Raw genomic sequence first — 16,591 nt, 5'->3', positions numbered from 1 at the left:
CGTTGTAACTTTGAACGGGCACTGAATGAACTGGTGTAACTGGAGGGTTACCTGCAGATTGTCCATCAAAGGCAGGTGGAGTGAAGATGCTTTTCTCAAAATCTGAAACAAGATCAGCAGACTGAATTCAATTCGGGGTGTCCCGGCTTTGTCAGGACTAAACCTTGGGGGCCCTGAGCTGATCCTGACAGCTACTCTGTTCCGGTGATTGGAGTCCCGGGGGGGGGGAACTAGAAAAATTCTCCCAAATGCCTCAGTTTCTATGTAGTGCCACCCCTTTGATCTTGTTAAGCGCTTCCTTCTCGAGCCCCAGATGAGTTTTTGAGAATGAGACAGTCTGTTCTTGGTGCCACGGAGAGATATATATATATGTCGGTCTTGGCGATGTTTCGACAAAGTCCCATTCGTTATCTTCAGGCTTGGCGATGTTTCGACAAAGTCCCATCCGACAAAGTCCCATTCGTCATCTTCAGGCTGGTGTTTTCAGCTTCGTGCTTCTCATTTCCTGCAAATCCAAGGATGGATGAGGGCATCTCAGTCACTTCTTGAAAACTCTGGCAACTACTTGAGTTCTGAGGTATCACATCAAACACGCTTCAGCAATTACCGTACTTCTGGCTCATGGCCAGCAGCCCACGCTCTCATTAATCCTTAAGTTAAGCTGAGGCGTGAACGCAACAATCACAAGAGTAGTTTAACTCTGCTGAAAACAGCTAGGGTATTAAATTAATAGGGTTCTAACCTCTCCTCCAGATAATAACAGATAATTGAGGTTGATTTTTTTTTGAAATAGTACGCAGCATAATGGAATCAAGAAGACTAATTAAAGAAAAAGGAGAAGAAAACTAGGGGTGAATGGACAATCTCTTCAAAAGAACAACATCATACAGCAGGGGTCTTCAAACTTGGCTCTTTTATGACTTATGGACTTCAACTCCCAGAATTCCTCAGCCAGGCACTGGGAATTCTGGGAGTTGAAGTCCACAAGTCATAAAAGGGCCAAGTTTGAAGACCCCTGTCATACGGAACATCTATTTTTCACATGCTAGAGATAGTATCAAAAAAATATTTTGGACATGGAGCTGAAATTCTCAAGAAGGTGATTTAACATTAATACTCAAATAATCCTTAACAGGGACCATTTGCAATTCTTCCCCGCAGAGATTAGTGTAATATTTCAATTAATAAAATAATGAGACTTCATTATGCTCCACAAGCCTTTTTTTTTAAAGAATTAAATTTCAGTGGAATGATTGTACTTTAAACTGCATTTGAGTTGCCAAAATTCTGCAAAATGAACGCCATAATTAAAGTAATTGGGTAATCCATCAGTATGATCGTTCTTAATATGCTTTAGTGAATCTGAAAGAACTGGGTGGATGGGGAAAGGGGGCAGGAAAGGAAAAAAATCTTGCAATGCACCACCATCTCATTGCAGGTGGAATTATAAGAGAGTTAGAAGAATAATCTCTCCATCTGAGTACCAAAGAGAATAAAGGAGAGATGCAAAATTTGGGGAGATGCAAAATTTTGATTTGACCCCTGATTCTTTGGGATTACTCCTTCTGCTGAGGGGCAACAGGTTAATTTTTTAGAGATCGTTTAATGGATCACAATGGAAAAAGCTTTATTGTGGGGATCCTTCGGTTCTAATTTAACGTGGCATTTTTCCTCTTAATCAGCCCCAGACAGTCCTCATTTAGCAACTGCCTTGTACAGTGACCAATGATGAAAAAATAACTTTGCAAACTTTGCAGAAAAGAATAGAAATCTCAGGTCAGATCAGCCATTCCCTCACTCGGTTGTTAAGTTTCAAAGGGGCCACTCACAGTTTCACAGAGCGACCGCTTTGCTTAACAACCAAGCTGGTAGATGCATTAAATGTTTGATGCTAACCGTTTGGAATTTCAAGTTTTTTCACAGCTATGATATAAAACAAAGACTTTTACTTTTGAAAAAAAAAATTACAGGAGCTAACAAGTAAGAATTACAAAGATATTCTTTGTATTTGCTGGTTTTTGCTGTCCAAAAAAACAGATCTGACAGATCATATAGCTCTGAGCAAACAGAGTTTATTTGTCTTGCCCCCTTTTTTAACCATTAGCTTTCTATTTTTAAAAGATTAATTCCCACACAAGCTTAGAAGTCGTGGTGGTCCCATAACAGAGGCGGTAACTAGAAGCAACATCATTAGCTGTAATGAAATGATTCTGACCTTTGGCGTATTTATTTTGTAGTACTAGTTTTATAATTAGCCTCTCCTTTGCAGTCACCGAGCAGACAATGTAAAAATAGAAATTTTGGGCACAAAAATAATGCTTAAAGACCTACTCTGTGTTTTTTTTTTTATGCATTATAACTGCTCTGAATATCCTTCTTTTGCTTTGTATTTCTCTCTACATTCCTGTTTCTCAAGGTCAGCAGCTTTAAGATGTATAAACTCCCAGAATCCCTCAGCCAGCCTGGACCCACACTTAAAGGTTTTTGAGGTGGGACTATAGGAGATGACAACACAGGTGTTGTTGTACTGGTGTGGGCTTAGAAAGTGTGGGTTTTCTTTCTGAAGCTGTTGAAGGAACTTTGGTGTTAGAAGTTCACACTGCAGGGTCCTAAAAACAGCAAAGTGGACTTTCTGAACTGTATTTTTCTCTGTCCTGTAGGAAGAGCCACAGACACCATAAAAGCTCACTTAGTGATCCTTTTTCCTCTCTTTCCTAGTAGAAAACTTGCATCTTTTTCATGCCCCAAAAGAATCATTAGAGTATTTTTATTTTTATAAATATGTCTTGGAAAAATTGCCATCCTGAAAGACCACAAATAATGTAAATTGTGGCTACAGTTGATGGAAAATATCTTCATTAAACTGGCCATTTGTGGTGGTCCTTCCTCACATTCCTGGGATGGGCATTCCAGGGAATAAAACGTTGGCCACACACAAAATTCAAAACAATTTGGTCCAAAGGATGTAAATTGCCCTTTCACTTTGGGGAAAAAGATCTATAACTTGAGAGGAGTAAGAGATTTCTGAAGGGATCTTATTGTGTTTATGATTTTAGTATGTTTAAGCTTGACACTAGCAGCTATTATATATATAATAGCTGCTAGAGTCAAGCTTAAACATACTAATGCAATAAAATCCCTTCATTTTCAAATGATGGCCGTGTCAACATTGAGCTGCTTTGATGCCCTTCAATCAGTGACGCTTGTGGAGAGAGAGAAAAAGTGTTTTCATGGCCTGCTCTGGCCCTGATGTGACAGCCACACTCCCTCTTCCGTGCCGTTTCTGAAGCTTGGAGAAATTTTACATCAGTTCCACGTTTCCTGTCAGACCTGAACAGCCAAGAAGTGTTGAGAGATGCTCACTTTTGTTCATCGCGAGGGAGCTGCAACAAAAGATCGTTTGATTAGCCGAATACGGCCTCTAAATTCCTTAAAATGATGGGTTTGTCTGTACAGGTAGTCCTCAAATTACGGCCACAATTGAGCTCAAAGTTTCTGTTGCTAAGCGAGAGGTTCGTGAGGTGAATTTTGCCCCATTTTACAATTTTCCTCGCCTCGGATGTTTAGCGAACCCTTGCAGTTGTTAAGTTAGTGACACGGTTGTGGCTTCCCCACTGATTTTGCTTGTCAGAAGGTCACAAAAGGGGATCACCTACACCCCCCCTGGGGCATTGCAACCGCCGTAAGCACAAGTCAGTTGCCAAGCGTACGAATTTTGATCATGTGACCCTGAGAATGCTGCAAGGGTCGTAAGTATGAAAAATGGTCGTAAGTCCCTTTTCTTCCTTTGGACGGTCACTAAATGAACTGTGGCAAGTCAAGGGTTCCCTGTATTAATAGATTGGTAACTGGCCAGTCCCTCACATAGCTTCAGGGCAGGAAGGCTTACATTTCTACTTGCAGGGAGCAAATTTGGAGTCGGGAAATAAGAGGAAAGCGTTAGATGGGCAGAGACTAAGTCCTCTTCCAGGCCGTTATTACTTTTGACCCTTTTAAGCCGTTGAAATCACTGTGTGAGTTTGTGGTCCTTTGGACAGCTGGAGGCCAGCGTTGTTATTCACCCACATCTTTGCCACTTTCTTTAGGAGTGTCCCAGTGGGATTGTTAATGAAGAGGCCTTCAAAGAGATTTACTCTCAGTTCTTCCCACAGGGAGGTGAGTCCTTCCAGATAAGTAGTCCTGTTTGCATGTACTCCCCCCTTACCTCTCCCTGCTTTAACCTCCAGGGTGGGGGCCTGGGGAATTCAGTCGCTTCTCCCTCTCTAACGGGGGGCTGGAGATACGCTTGGGGTGCCGTTCGTTCGTGGGTGCCTTCCCTCTGGGCCACAGGCTAGCCGGGGTTCACGACTATGCTGCCTTTTGTTCCAGATTGCTTTCTGTGCCAGATTAGCTCAAAGGAGCGGGAAGGAGCAGGAGGAGGAGGAAGGAGAAAGGAGAAGAAGCAAAAGGAGAAGGAAGGAGGAGAGGGAAAAGGAGGGGGAGAGGGAGAAAAAAAGGGAGGAGGCGGAGGAGGAGGAGAAAGGAGAGAGAAGAAAAAGGAGGAGGAGAGGAGGAGGAGAGGGAGAAGAAAAAGAAGGTAGAGGAGGAGGAGGAGGAAGAGGAGGGAGGAGAAGGAGGGGAGAGGGAGAAGAAAAAGGAGGAGGAGGAGGAGGAGAGGGAGAAGAAAAGGGAGGAGGAGGAGGATTCTAATATTCATTCTGGGAAGGCTTAGGTGAAGGTGTAACTTTTCAACAGAGGTCTAAAGATGAAAATGTTGTGGAAAACCACAATACTTACATCAGAAGACAAGACCACGAATACTTACGTGTCCCAAATTTCAGGGGGGACCAGAGAAAAGAGACCCGTCCATTGACAGCTGGAATAAGCGGCTGCTGTCCTAGGGCGAGGTTTTCCCCAGTGACCTATAAGGAGAAAGGCCTTTGGACGGACGTGAATTGTTCAGGGCTTGGTAGCCAGTCAGCAGCTGGTGCAGTTGCTTTAACAAAACTACACAATCTGGGGATAGTCTGGTGCTCCAGCTGGTTACCCAGTGCCCCCATTCTGCATTAACTTCAGGTTTTTAGGGCGTGGACAAAGGCGGGGGGATAAAGAAGGAAATAAATGAAACTCCTCAAAGTTTCCCTACATTTTCTTAGCACATATAATCCCCAAGTCACAACAGGTAATCTTGAAGTCCTGGAGATTTGGGATTTTGGCAGCGGGTGGATGCATTAATTGGTGATTTTCCTTTGGGGTAATTAACAGTACACAAATATGCAGGTAGAACATCTACATTGTAAGCTTCTGCTTTGTTTTACGCAAGCTAAATACATCTATATTCCAGGAATGAAGAATAAAAGAACGAGAGCAAAGTTATGTTGTATTTAAACATGTGTACAGAACAGAGTATCAAACCTGGATGTCTTACATCAAAATGACTATAATTATATCTGAGCCATAATTAAGTTTTGGGGGAAAAAAAGAGCTGCAATGAATATTATTAGGTTTTGTTTCATTTTTAAAGGGTCTTATTAAGAAAACAATAGAAATAAAGGAGACAAAGAAAAGGAATAGACATGCTTTTATTAGGTTTTGATACCCAGCTTGATACCAAGATCTTCTAGAAGGTAGTATAAAAAGCAGGAAAGTTGGAAAGAAGGAAAAAAAGAAATGCACTTCAAAAATTAAGCCAGATGACTGGACCAGGGGTCTTCCAACTTGGCCCTTTGATGACTTGTGGACTTCAACTCCCAGAATTCCTCAGCGTGCCTGGCTGAGGAATTCTGGGAGTTGAAGTCCACAAGTCATCAAAGGGCCAAGTTGGAAGACCCCTGGACTAGACAAATAAAAGGTAGAGTTTTGATCATCAGTTCTTCTAAAAAAAAAGTTGAATTATGTACTGTATTGTCCCAAAGGTGCTTTTTCAAGAGGCAACTGGACTCTCTTTGTTTTTCCTTGAAGAGGTTTCACATCTCATCTAAGAAGCTTCCTCAGTTCTAACTCCAGCCAAAACTGAAGAAGCTTCTTAGATGAGAAGCAAAATGTCTTCAAGGAAAAAACAAAGTCCAGTTGCCTCTTGAAAAACCAGGACCCGGATGATGGAGAACCTCCAAAGACCTATGGACTGTATCCATCCACCATTACTCCTCATATCGGATTATTCCTACATTTTGGAAAAGTTTATCCTCCTCTGAAAACTGAAAGTTAGCTCTGTCAGTTTTCAAAACTCACAAACTCTGGGCAGGGAGAATTTTAAGAGAGGCTGTGTGACTTGAAAAGACTCGTTCTTGTGTGCTCCCTGCCATACTGACTAATAAAGAGTTACTCTTTCATTAATAGTCAAGATGCAAGTTGGAGCTTAAAAAAATATCATACAAATCTTTTCTTATTTGGAGCCACCTGAGGAGCTCTGGCAATGCTCCATGTAATTCTTCATAAGCTCTCGGCGGGGTTACGTCGGCATTATTTCTCTCCTATGGAATGTTAGGTTAGGATAGGCAGGGAGGAATCCAGAAGCAGTTTTGAAATGTATAGTTTAGAGCTGGTGCAAATGTGCGATAACCCACCGGGCCTCTGTGGGCCTCCCTTTGTTTCGTAAGGCATGTTGCTTTCTTTTCCCTTAACGGACTTGACGTGCTTTCTACCATCAGTGAGTATTTCCTGGCTCTTGCATAGATTGGTACAGTGAGGATAATAAGTCAGCCAACTTGGCGATCCTGTTTCTGCTTGTTATTATGGCTGCTTCTCTTTCTCTTACTGAAGGCAGCCAACTCCCTTTTTCTTAAGGAGGACATTTTACCAGCCGCCTAAGCCCACAAGTCTCGATGCCGCACAACTTATGCTCATTGGCGCAAGACGTTGTCCAATAAAACTGTTTTCCTCTCTCTTTTCCCTGAACAAATCCATTTAGACATTTCTCCTGGCTTGTTCTTCAACACAATTCACTGTGTTGTTCTTCTGCCTGGTTCTCCTATACCAGGGGTAGGCAACCTTGGCTCTTTTATGACTCGTGGACTTCAACTCCCAGAATTCCTGAGCCAGCCAAGGTCACCGATCCCTGTCCTATACAAATTTGCTAGATGTTTTTCTGCCAAATTCTGTACAAATTCCCTGGGACAGCCTTTTCTCCATTGCCCCTCCTGAAGTGAATGGAAAGCCCTCAAGAACGTAGCACTTACCCGGCCAACATCCATTTGTTTTTAAGAAACGTTTTAATGGTTGGTTGATTGGTTTTTAAGGTTTTTTAAGAAGAGCTTGGGCAACCATTTATCCAGAATGGTCTCCTGCTTGAGCAGGGGGCTGGATTAGAAGACCTTCAAGGTCCCTTCCAGCTCTCTTGTTCTTTTCTCTTCTGTTCATTTCCCGCGTGGTGCATATTCCTAGCATATTTCAAGTTAGAAAGTGATGCAACTGATCGAACTTCCTGGCAGTGGGCAGAGTCAGCCTGCAATACTGCATTTTGACCACCGCACCACCATTGCAAGTTAAGAATTCTGCTGCTTAAAAGCAACCATAGCTACCAGCTTGACTATTTTGACACAGGATGGGAAAGGGGAATGATTTGTGACTTTTGCACAAGCACACAAACACACACTTCCCAGAGGACAGTAATAAGGCTGCTGAAATCATTTTGATACCCTCTTTTTGCTTAAAATTTCAACACTGGGGTATTGCTTTACAATATAAACTCTATTTTCCCCTTCTTCAAATTGCCCCAAAATCTCCAAAGTGTGGCTGCAATTTTATGGTTTGTGGTTTTAAAAACTCTGTTCTCTAGTTCTTTTCCTTATTGCAAGTTATTTATCAGTTGTTCTCTGCCTTCTACAGTATCTGGCATCTGCTGGTGTGAGCTGTTAAATACGAACACTAATAATGTTGTAAAAATAAGTATTTTGGCTGGTTTGGTCTGAAACTCTTAAGACCCCGAGGCTGTTTATTCCTTCCACTTTACAGAATGTTAATTGGGCAAATACAGATCAGCTCCAATCAATCAGATTCAGACCGTTAAGTCGGTTTGAGTCAGAAAAAGTGCACAAAGGCTTTGGGATGAATTAAGGGGCATTCAGCCTGGTTGGGGGGATCAAACATGAATCGTAAATGCAATTTGGAAACCGATTCCATCAAATGGAATTTTGAAATCCAGCAGCTAGCATCCCTGTCATTAAGAGCGAGGAAGATTGTGTTTCACAATACACCCCAGGTTTTCTGGTTTATATTCCAGTGTCGGAAGGGAAACCAAATTAAATAGGTCTCATTAAAAGCTGAAGAACATCCTGCATCAGTCTTTTTTTAATTGCAGTAATCTTTTTTTTTTTTTTTGCTCGGCTGTTCTGCTGAGTAAAGATTGTGAGACGATCAGATTTATTTATTGGGGAAGAAAAGATTGTATGAAGAATCTCGTTCAGTTTATCTTTGTTAACGGCTTGGGGAGAGCAGTCTGATCAATAGTCTGATTAAAAAATGCCTTTTAATGTCTTGTTTGCATTGGAGACCAGATATAGGAAAGAAAAGATGGCCATCCCGTATCCGGAGGTCAGTTAGGGAAATGTTGAACCCTCAAAGGTGGACACACAGGTCTGGGACTGAGATCGGTGGGCAAAGGGGGCGGCTGGAGAAAGGGGCGAGACCCAGGTGGGACCGATGCATCAGGCGAGCCCCAGGACACAAAAATTCACGCACCACCTTAGATTCCTTTTTGGAGCTTCTTCTGAAGAACCTTTGGGAACTGCAGTTGGTACAAAACACAGCCCTGTTTATCACTTGACTTACGGCCACAATCAAGCTCCAAATTTTGTTGCTAAGAGCGACATTTTGTCAAGTTTTGCCCCATTTTACAATCTTTCTTGCCCCAGTTGTTAAATCACTGCAAGTGAATAACACGTTAAGCGCACCTGGTCTCCCCCCTTGACTCCTCAGAGGGACGCAAAAGGGGATCACGTGATCCGGGGACACTGCAACCATCATAAATGTGAGTCAGTTGCCAAGCCTCTGGATTTTGATCACGTGACCCTGAGGGATGCTGCAAGGATCCAAAGTGGGAAAAACGGTTTGAAGCCGTGGTAGCTTCAAACGGTCACTAAACAAACTCTGGTTAAGTTGGGGAACTAGCCAGATCTCTCCCTCCGAACTCTATTAATTCTACGCTCTGTCTAAAAACTTGATACGACTGATGAAGGCTAGGAAGAAGCTCAAAAGTTGCAAATATAAGCAATTTGGAGTGGCGGCATATACCTTTAAGATAGCCAAGTAGGAAGTAAGTTTGATTCAGCCAACAAGAGTATCAAGGTTGACTGAATTCAACGGAAAATTCAGCCATTTTTATTTAGATAATTAGCAGCCATGTCTCGCTTAGTCCCTGACTGGCACTTCTTGTAACAACTTGATGGGTCTTCAAACAACTAGGCGCTTTAAAAATGACAGCGGCATTGTCGTCCTTTCTGAATTTGAATCCTGAAATAACAACCTGGAACAGTAGATACGTAGCACAGAATAACAGGTGGACGTGGTTTGTTCCAATCGTTCCATGGACGTGACTTGATTTCTATTCTCCAATATAAATGGAGACCCTACCATGTAATTTGGTTAATTTCCCAGTTCCATAAATAATAACTGGATTTTTAACACCATCTGTGATACGGATCTTCAACCTTGGCCATTTTAAGACTTGTGGACTTAACTCCCAGAATTCCTCAGCCAGCTATGATACCTGTGGCTGGAATCATGCAAAGTGTAAGAAGGATGATAACTTTTTATAATTGCTTAACAATGATCAAATAATGGCTTAACCTGCCCCCCCCCCATTAATAAGAACAATCAATAGAGGTATGGAAAAGATAAGATTGAAAGTGTTAATTTTTAATATGCAGTTAATAAAGATCAACCTTTTTATATTTCCAGATTCTACGACATATGCACATTTTCTGTTCAACGCATTTGACACAGATCACAATGGAAGTGTGAGTTTTGAGGTAAGGCTGTTTTTTTTAAAAAAATTAATTATTTCTGTTCTATAGGCAATCCAGTCTTGTCAAAAGGAAAATTAAGTAAAACTTAAAAGTATAAGTACTAATAATTAAATTTGTATATGGGTTTGTGGTATAAATGTTGGTGGTTTATTTTTATTTTTTTTTTCTCTTTCTGGAAAGGAAGAAAGGAAGGCAGTGAAAGGAAGAAAAGAAAATTATTAGCTCCAAATGTGAGATAGGAGACTTAGAAATTGGGATCATTTAAAACCTGGAAATGATAAAGATTAAACGTTAAACTTAAATATCAATGGCAAATTAAAGTTAAGAAAAACTTACTAGGTTATTGTCTAAAAGGTGGAATGTCAAATTAATTAAGATATGTATAGACTGAAGATTATTGATGAATATTAGAAAGGTATTTTTGTTTGATTAATAGAATAAGAACTGTATTGGTTTGAACATGACAGTAGATATCATGGGGGAAAGAGAGGGAATTAGTTTGTTGTAATAATTTGAGATTTGTACTGATGATATTCAAATGTAAAGGAATTACCGTGCTCAGCCACCACGCTACTTTTCAAATATGTAAATGTAATATTGTAAAATTAATAAAAAACTTGAAACTGAAAGTTAAAAAACAAAAAAAACCCCAAGGTCTTGTCAAAAGGTGTTACGTGTTTTCCGTGGGGTTCATAAACACGTGTACTGGGTCAACCGAATTCTTACTATTGATATTATTATTAAATGACATAATCTTTAAGAAAACGCAAGTCCTGGTTTCCTAGCTCTCCACCCCTCACTCCTCTTTCCAGCCAGTATTCTCCTTTAATCCCTTCTCCCATCAATAGTCCCTCAAGAGAAGAGCAAGGGAAATAATTTTAATACAATGAGAAAACATTCAATTAGTGAAGGAAAAGAGAGCTTTTTAAAAATCAACCAGGTACTTAAGTTTCAGCTTTCATTATCTCCCAATTAACATCTTCCCTCTATAAATTCCTTCTTGTTTCAAGAGCTAAATGAAAGGAAATTGTTCCTCCGGAGCTCTGAACTTGAGGAGTGTACTCATAGAAAAACTTTATGGTCTTCTCCAGTTCTAACTACTCCCACTAGGAAGAGGTGATGAATTAATGTTCTTACCAATAGCGGGCAGACAATAAGATATTTCCAAAAGTGTATGGGTCTGGAGAATCATGGAGGTTAACCAAATATATTTACAGGCCAAGTTTAGTTTTTGTTTTTCACATGCAGACTGCAGATTTAAACCACCATATTAAGTGCAGGAAGTGGAGTGGTTAAGCTATTGGACCAAGACAAAAAGAGGAAAAAAATTCACGTCTACCATCAGCTATGGAAGCTGGCTTCTGGAATTGTCACTTCCTCTACACACCTTAACTTATGTATTTATTTATTAAAACAAACTTATATGGCCGTCCAACAAGGTGACTCTGTCAGCTTAACCCAGAATACTATGGAATAAAAATCAGGGATGAACATTGCCTTAAAAACCTGGGGGAAAAGGGATATAAACCAAGGGAGCAAACATGATTGAGCTATGTGAAGCCTTTATATGAAGTTAGTAAAATGTTTGAATGTATCACCAGGCCTTTGTAATCTGGAGGCCTTTGTCAGGATTTGCATATTCATTAATTACACTTTTTTTAATGAATGCAGAAATTGAATAGTCTGCAAATGATTAAACACGCCTTTATTTATTCATGAATTCATACGTGTTTGAAGATAAATCAGACGAGCCACCGAAGGGATTTAGTTAAAAATTCCAATTCTCCATCGTTATCTTACATTCTGGGTAATTCCTGCAGTCATAGCCCCCTTTCTGGAATTAACAGTTCTAAATATTCACCAGATCTCTTCACTGAACCCAACGGGGCTGAAAAATCCTCAGCATGGATAAACTATTGTCTTAGTTAGGTGTATTTATTATATAACGTTTCTGCTTTTTCTTTAAGAAGCTCAGAACAAGTTCCCTTGCGTGGCTGGCAGTATTCTGGTTCAGCTTATTTCTGTCAATACTGTTCACCCTTTTCACCCCAAAAATGTACTAAAAAGGATATTTAAAATACCCACAGAGCAATAACATTTAAATTAAAGGTGTTACTTTTCACTAGATAGCTTGATGTATTCATAGGTAGCTGAATTATGCCAGTGATGTTAGCCTTCATCAAAAACCACAGGCTGTGCTTAAGTCATCTGAAGAGAATAATAATAATTAATAATGTACATAACAGTTAGGGTTGACAGCTATGTTTTTGATTAACTTTGATCTCCTCAATTTTAGCATGGTTTTGGTTGGGGAGCTATTGACAAACCGCTACACGCAGGCCCATCCATGCTGTAAATCACATTCGGTCTCGTAAACCTGGATCACCGCACAGGCTTAATACGAATCGTGTCTGCAATAAAATTTATTTTGAGAAATCAATGCAGTCTAGTGGAAGGAGAAATAAAACCCCCAAAGATGCTGTGAAATGCTGGTCTGCATACTCTGATGTTTGAAGGGAGGGGGGGAACGACCTTTTATTTGGTCTTTGTAATTAACTTTTGTTTGCTGTCACATAGGAGTAACTTCCTGATCTTGTTTATTTGTGGATTACATTGATTTCTAGATTGCCCTCTAGTCTAGGAAGATACCATCCTCCTGGGATAAAACATGTATATTGCTGAATTAATTGAAGTCGGTGTTTGTATGCTAAGGCCATAGGGCAGGGGGAAAAAAAGACCTCTAATCAGCTGTATTCCCTGCTTTGTCTCAGATCCACATTCATGCAAGTCAGCCCAAAGCTGCTTCTACTTTTATAAAAACTGTGGCCTTTGGCGATTCCACTACAACAAAAACCATTATTCACGCAATGCAAGCTGGGTTGGTCCACAGCTTGGGACAGGGCGACTTGTAAAACTCCTGGTTTCACTGCTCAGTGGAGTTGAGTGATAAATAGTATATACCAAGAAAGGAGAATATTTGTAGCTCAGGGTTGAAATGAAGGGGGTCTTTAGTGCTGAGCTTGCAGAGAAGAGGAGGAGGAGAACTGTGGGATCCTTGGTGCTCTCTGAGCTTGCCTGTTTTCTTGCAGACATTTCATTACCCAACTAGGTAACATCATCAGTGCTAGAAAGTGGGATTTGCAGAGGAGGAGGAGGAGGAGGAGGAGGAAGAGGACTGTGGGATCCTTGGTGCTCGCTAAGCTTGGTTGTTTTCTTGCAGACGTTTCATTACCCAATTAGGTAACATCACCAGTGCTAGGTGAGGCTTGCAGATGAGGAGGACTGTGGGGTCCTTGGTGTTCTCTGAGCTGGGTGGTTTCCTTGCATACATCTCATAACCCAAACTAGGGACCTCCTGGGAGCTAGTGAGGAGTAGGCTTTGCCCTAGATAAATAGTATATAATCTGACTCTCATCCAGCTGAAGTGCAGCGTTTTCATTTTCTGATTACAACAACGAGCAAGATCCAAGTTGTTTAAGGGTTTTTTAAAAAATTCCATAGAGTTTTGCTGTCATCTTCCAAGTTTGTCCGCTTTCCTGAAGAAAACAAGGAAAGTAGCAAAGGCTGTTCTGAAGACTCAGATGTCACGTGACAACGATTGTGAGTCAATCAATCACTTAGGCTTATTTTGTGGTTCCTGTTGCCAAAGTGCAGTTCTTCCTGGCAAGTTAGCCTAAAACAATGAAAACCGTCATGTTTTGTATTGTTTCTTCTTCTTCTTCTTCTAGGATTTTGTTATGGGTCTTTCAATTTTGCTCCGTGGGACCGTGCAGGAAAAACTCAGCTGGGCTTTTAATTTGTATGATATAAACAAAGACGGCTATATAACAAAGGAGGTAAGGAATCCCACACAAAAGCCAACCATACACTCACTTTTCACATATGGATAAATCATGATCTCTAGATTCAGAAATGTGGAACAAGATGTATATATTAGAATAATTCCATCTAGATTTTTGTTTAAAAAAAAAAAAAAAACTCTGCTGCTCAGTTGGGCTTGTTCCTCATCTTTACTTTCCTACTTCATCAGGCACTCACAGACAGTATCAAACATCAAAGCTGTTCCTAGATGGGATTAACTTTTTTCGGTGCGTTGGGTTTGTACGTTGCTAATTTTACACATATATGCAAACAGGCGGTCTTGTTTGACAGATAAAATTGTAAGATTTATTTTATTTAAAAATTCTTATGCTCCCATGTCCCTTGCAAGGTGACCCTGGGGGGCTTTGTTTAAATGTGTGTTGCGCATGTGTACATTTCGAGAGCAAGCAACAGTAAAAAATGTCAATAAAGGTCTGTCTGTCTATCTAATCATCTATCAATCTATTATCTATATCATCTATCAATCAAATCTATCATATATCTATCATCTAATCTATCATCTATCTAATCATCAATCTAATCTATCTTCCATCTAGCAAATCTATCATCTGTCTATCATTTATATCATCTATCTATATCTATATCATCTATTTATCATCGATCTAATCTATCAAATCTATCTATCATCTATTTATCTATGTTTGTATCTATCTATCATCTATCAATCATTCATTTATCTATCTATCTATCTATCCATCCATCCATCCATCCATCCATCCATCCATCCATCCATCCAAAATGTGGTGCTGATGGATTCTGCTATATTTTGTTGTACGGGCCTTCCTGCTTCAGAAAGGAATCACAGAATTGCCCGATCTTCAGAAGAGCCTCTGATCCAGACAGTCGTGACCTTTTTTTGTTATGACTTCTAATTCGCCCTCTTGACCATTTCTCAAGAGAGCAACGGAAAGGGCTCCAGTGAGATGTTGGAGAGAGATGGCCTTCTAGATGACTAGAACAGGGATCCTTGGCAACTTTAAGACTTGTGGAATTTGGGAGTTGAAGTCCACAAGTCTTAAAGTTGCCAAAGTTGAGGACCCCTGGACTAGAAGACCCCCAAGGTCCCTTCCAACTCTTGTTACTCTGTTCATCGATCCTTAGAACAGATCTAGGTTCTGTTATCCCCAGATGCCACTGAATGGCTTTCAAGCAAACTTCCACATTTGGGAACTATGATCACACCGTTAATCCACCTTATTGCAGGATTTTGGAGAGCTCCAAAGAGGTCAGACGTCTTCCATCACCACGATGTGTATTTTTCATCGGTTTAATATGTTTGTTTCTCACCAGGAAATGCTTGATATAATGAAGGCTATCTATGACATGATGGGAAAATGCACGTATCCTGTTCTTCAAGAAGATGCCCCGAGACAACACGTGGAAACATTTTTCCAGGTGGGGATTTGCCTAAATCCTGTAGGAAAACTCAGGAAAATCCCTTTGACAGTTTGTGTCGTGATGGTCATGAAATTTGCTCTTACTATGCTACTTGTAAAGGCAAATCAGCTATTCATCTCCCAGGTCTATTTAGGTGATAGTTTATGAGTGCTTTAAAGCTACTTCCATGGAACCACTCTCGTGCTAGGCTTTATTTTCCTTAGACGTATTTGCAAATATTTCTAAAATAAGGAAACAAAATAAAGTAAAATCCAAACGCTAACTGTGGAACCAATCCATTCTCTTTTAGTGGAACCTTAGCATCCACAAATGGTCTTTAAAAAACAAAGCAGTAAACATCTGGAGGAAGAGTTTCTAATCACTTATGCAACCTTTATTATTTCTGTCAGAAAATGGACAGGAACAAGGATGGGGTCGTTACCATAGATGAATTCATCGAAAGCTGCCAGAAAGTAAGTTTAACTGTGGGTGACTTGTAAGCCATGGGAAAGTGCTGGAGGCAGGCACAAGCGCTTCTCTGCTCTGGACCGGTCCCAGCCAATGGCAGTTCAAGCCCCTGCTTGAAAATGACTCACTAGGAAGGGACTCTCCCCCTTGTGCATTTTTCTTTTTGGGGGGGGGGTCACTTTGGAGTGAGTCGCACATTGAATTAGCATTTTTAGCTTCTGAAGACTACCAGAGGGTTATGGGTGGGTGATGCAAGGGGTAACATCCAGAAAAAAAAAAAAATGCCCTGTGCCCTACGAACTTTAGCTCTGCTTTCTTGAGTTTAATAGAACCCCATAATTGGAATTTGCTATTTTGCTGCTCCATTTCAGAGATTCTTGGAGATCTTTCTGGACCCAAGCATCTTTCTGGAATGCAAAGTGTCTGCCTGTTTTAGGCGACTCACTCCGCCATTTGAATATTTCTATTTTCATTAGTACTGTTGATCAGCTGATACTTGTTACCTGCTTGTTACCAAGTTCCATTTCTTAATTACAAGCACTACCCTCTTAATGGGAAATAAGACACAAGTGCACATTCCCACCACTGGGGGAGCAGGCTGAAATTGCTTGCACGGCCCACTCTGGATGGTCTGGTGGCCAGGCCGCCTTAATGCTCCCCTTGTATAGATGAAGGACATTCACCTGTATCTCCAGAAATCAATAGGAGGCTTGCTGAAGGGCTGCGGGGGGGTGGGGGCGGGCGTCAAAGAACGAAAGGATGAACCTTGAATGATGGCCTGTGGTTCTGTATTTCAGCTATGTTGGACTATGGAAGATTACCCAGGTGAGATATAGCCGATTAGCTAGTGGATAGCAGACAGATGATGGATGGACAGAGAGATGGAATTAGAGAGACAGATAGATGGAAATGATAGATAT

The 16,591-nt window shown here is 40.8% G+C and overlaps 1 protein-coding gene across 6 annotated transcripts in view; it reads left to right on the top strand.

Annotated features, from left to right (window-relative positions):
- KCNIP4 (potassium voltage-gated channel interacting protein 4) overlaps positions 1-16,591 on the top strand; it is a 217,381-nt gene that overhangs the window by 199,083 nt on the left and 1,707 nt on the right. For all 6 annotated transcript variants that reach the window (XM_039335898.1, XM_039335899.1, XM_039335902.1 and 3 more), the window contains 5 exons: positions 4,086-4,155; positions 9,877-9,947; positions 13,673-13,780; positions 15,117-15,221; positions 15,614-15,676. In XM_039335898.1, the coding sequence (XP_039191832.1) occupies positions 4,086-4,155; positions 9,877-9,947; positions 13,673-13,780; positions 15,117-15,221; positions 15,614-15,676 (417 nt within the window). The remainder of the gene's footprint in view (positions 1-4,085; positions 4,156-9,876; positions 9,948-13,672; positions 13,781-15,116; positions 15,222-15,613; positions 15,677-16,591) is intronic.

Source organism: Crotalus tigris, unplaced genomic scaffold, assembly GCF_016545835.1.
Source record: "Crotalus tigris isolate CLP2741 ecotype Arizona unplaced genomic scaffold, ASM1654583v1 scf7180000017663.5292952, whole genome shotgun sequence".
Classification (NCBI taxonomy): Eukaryota; Metazoa; Chordata; class Lepidosauria; order Squamata; family Viperidae; genus Crotalus; species Crotalus tigris.
This window is presented reverse-complemented; position numbering and strand designations above follow the sequence as displayed.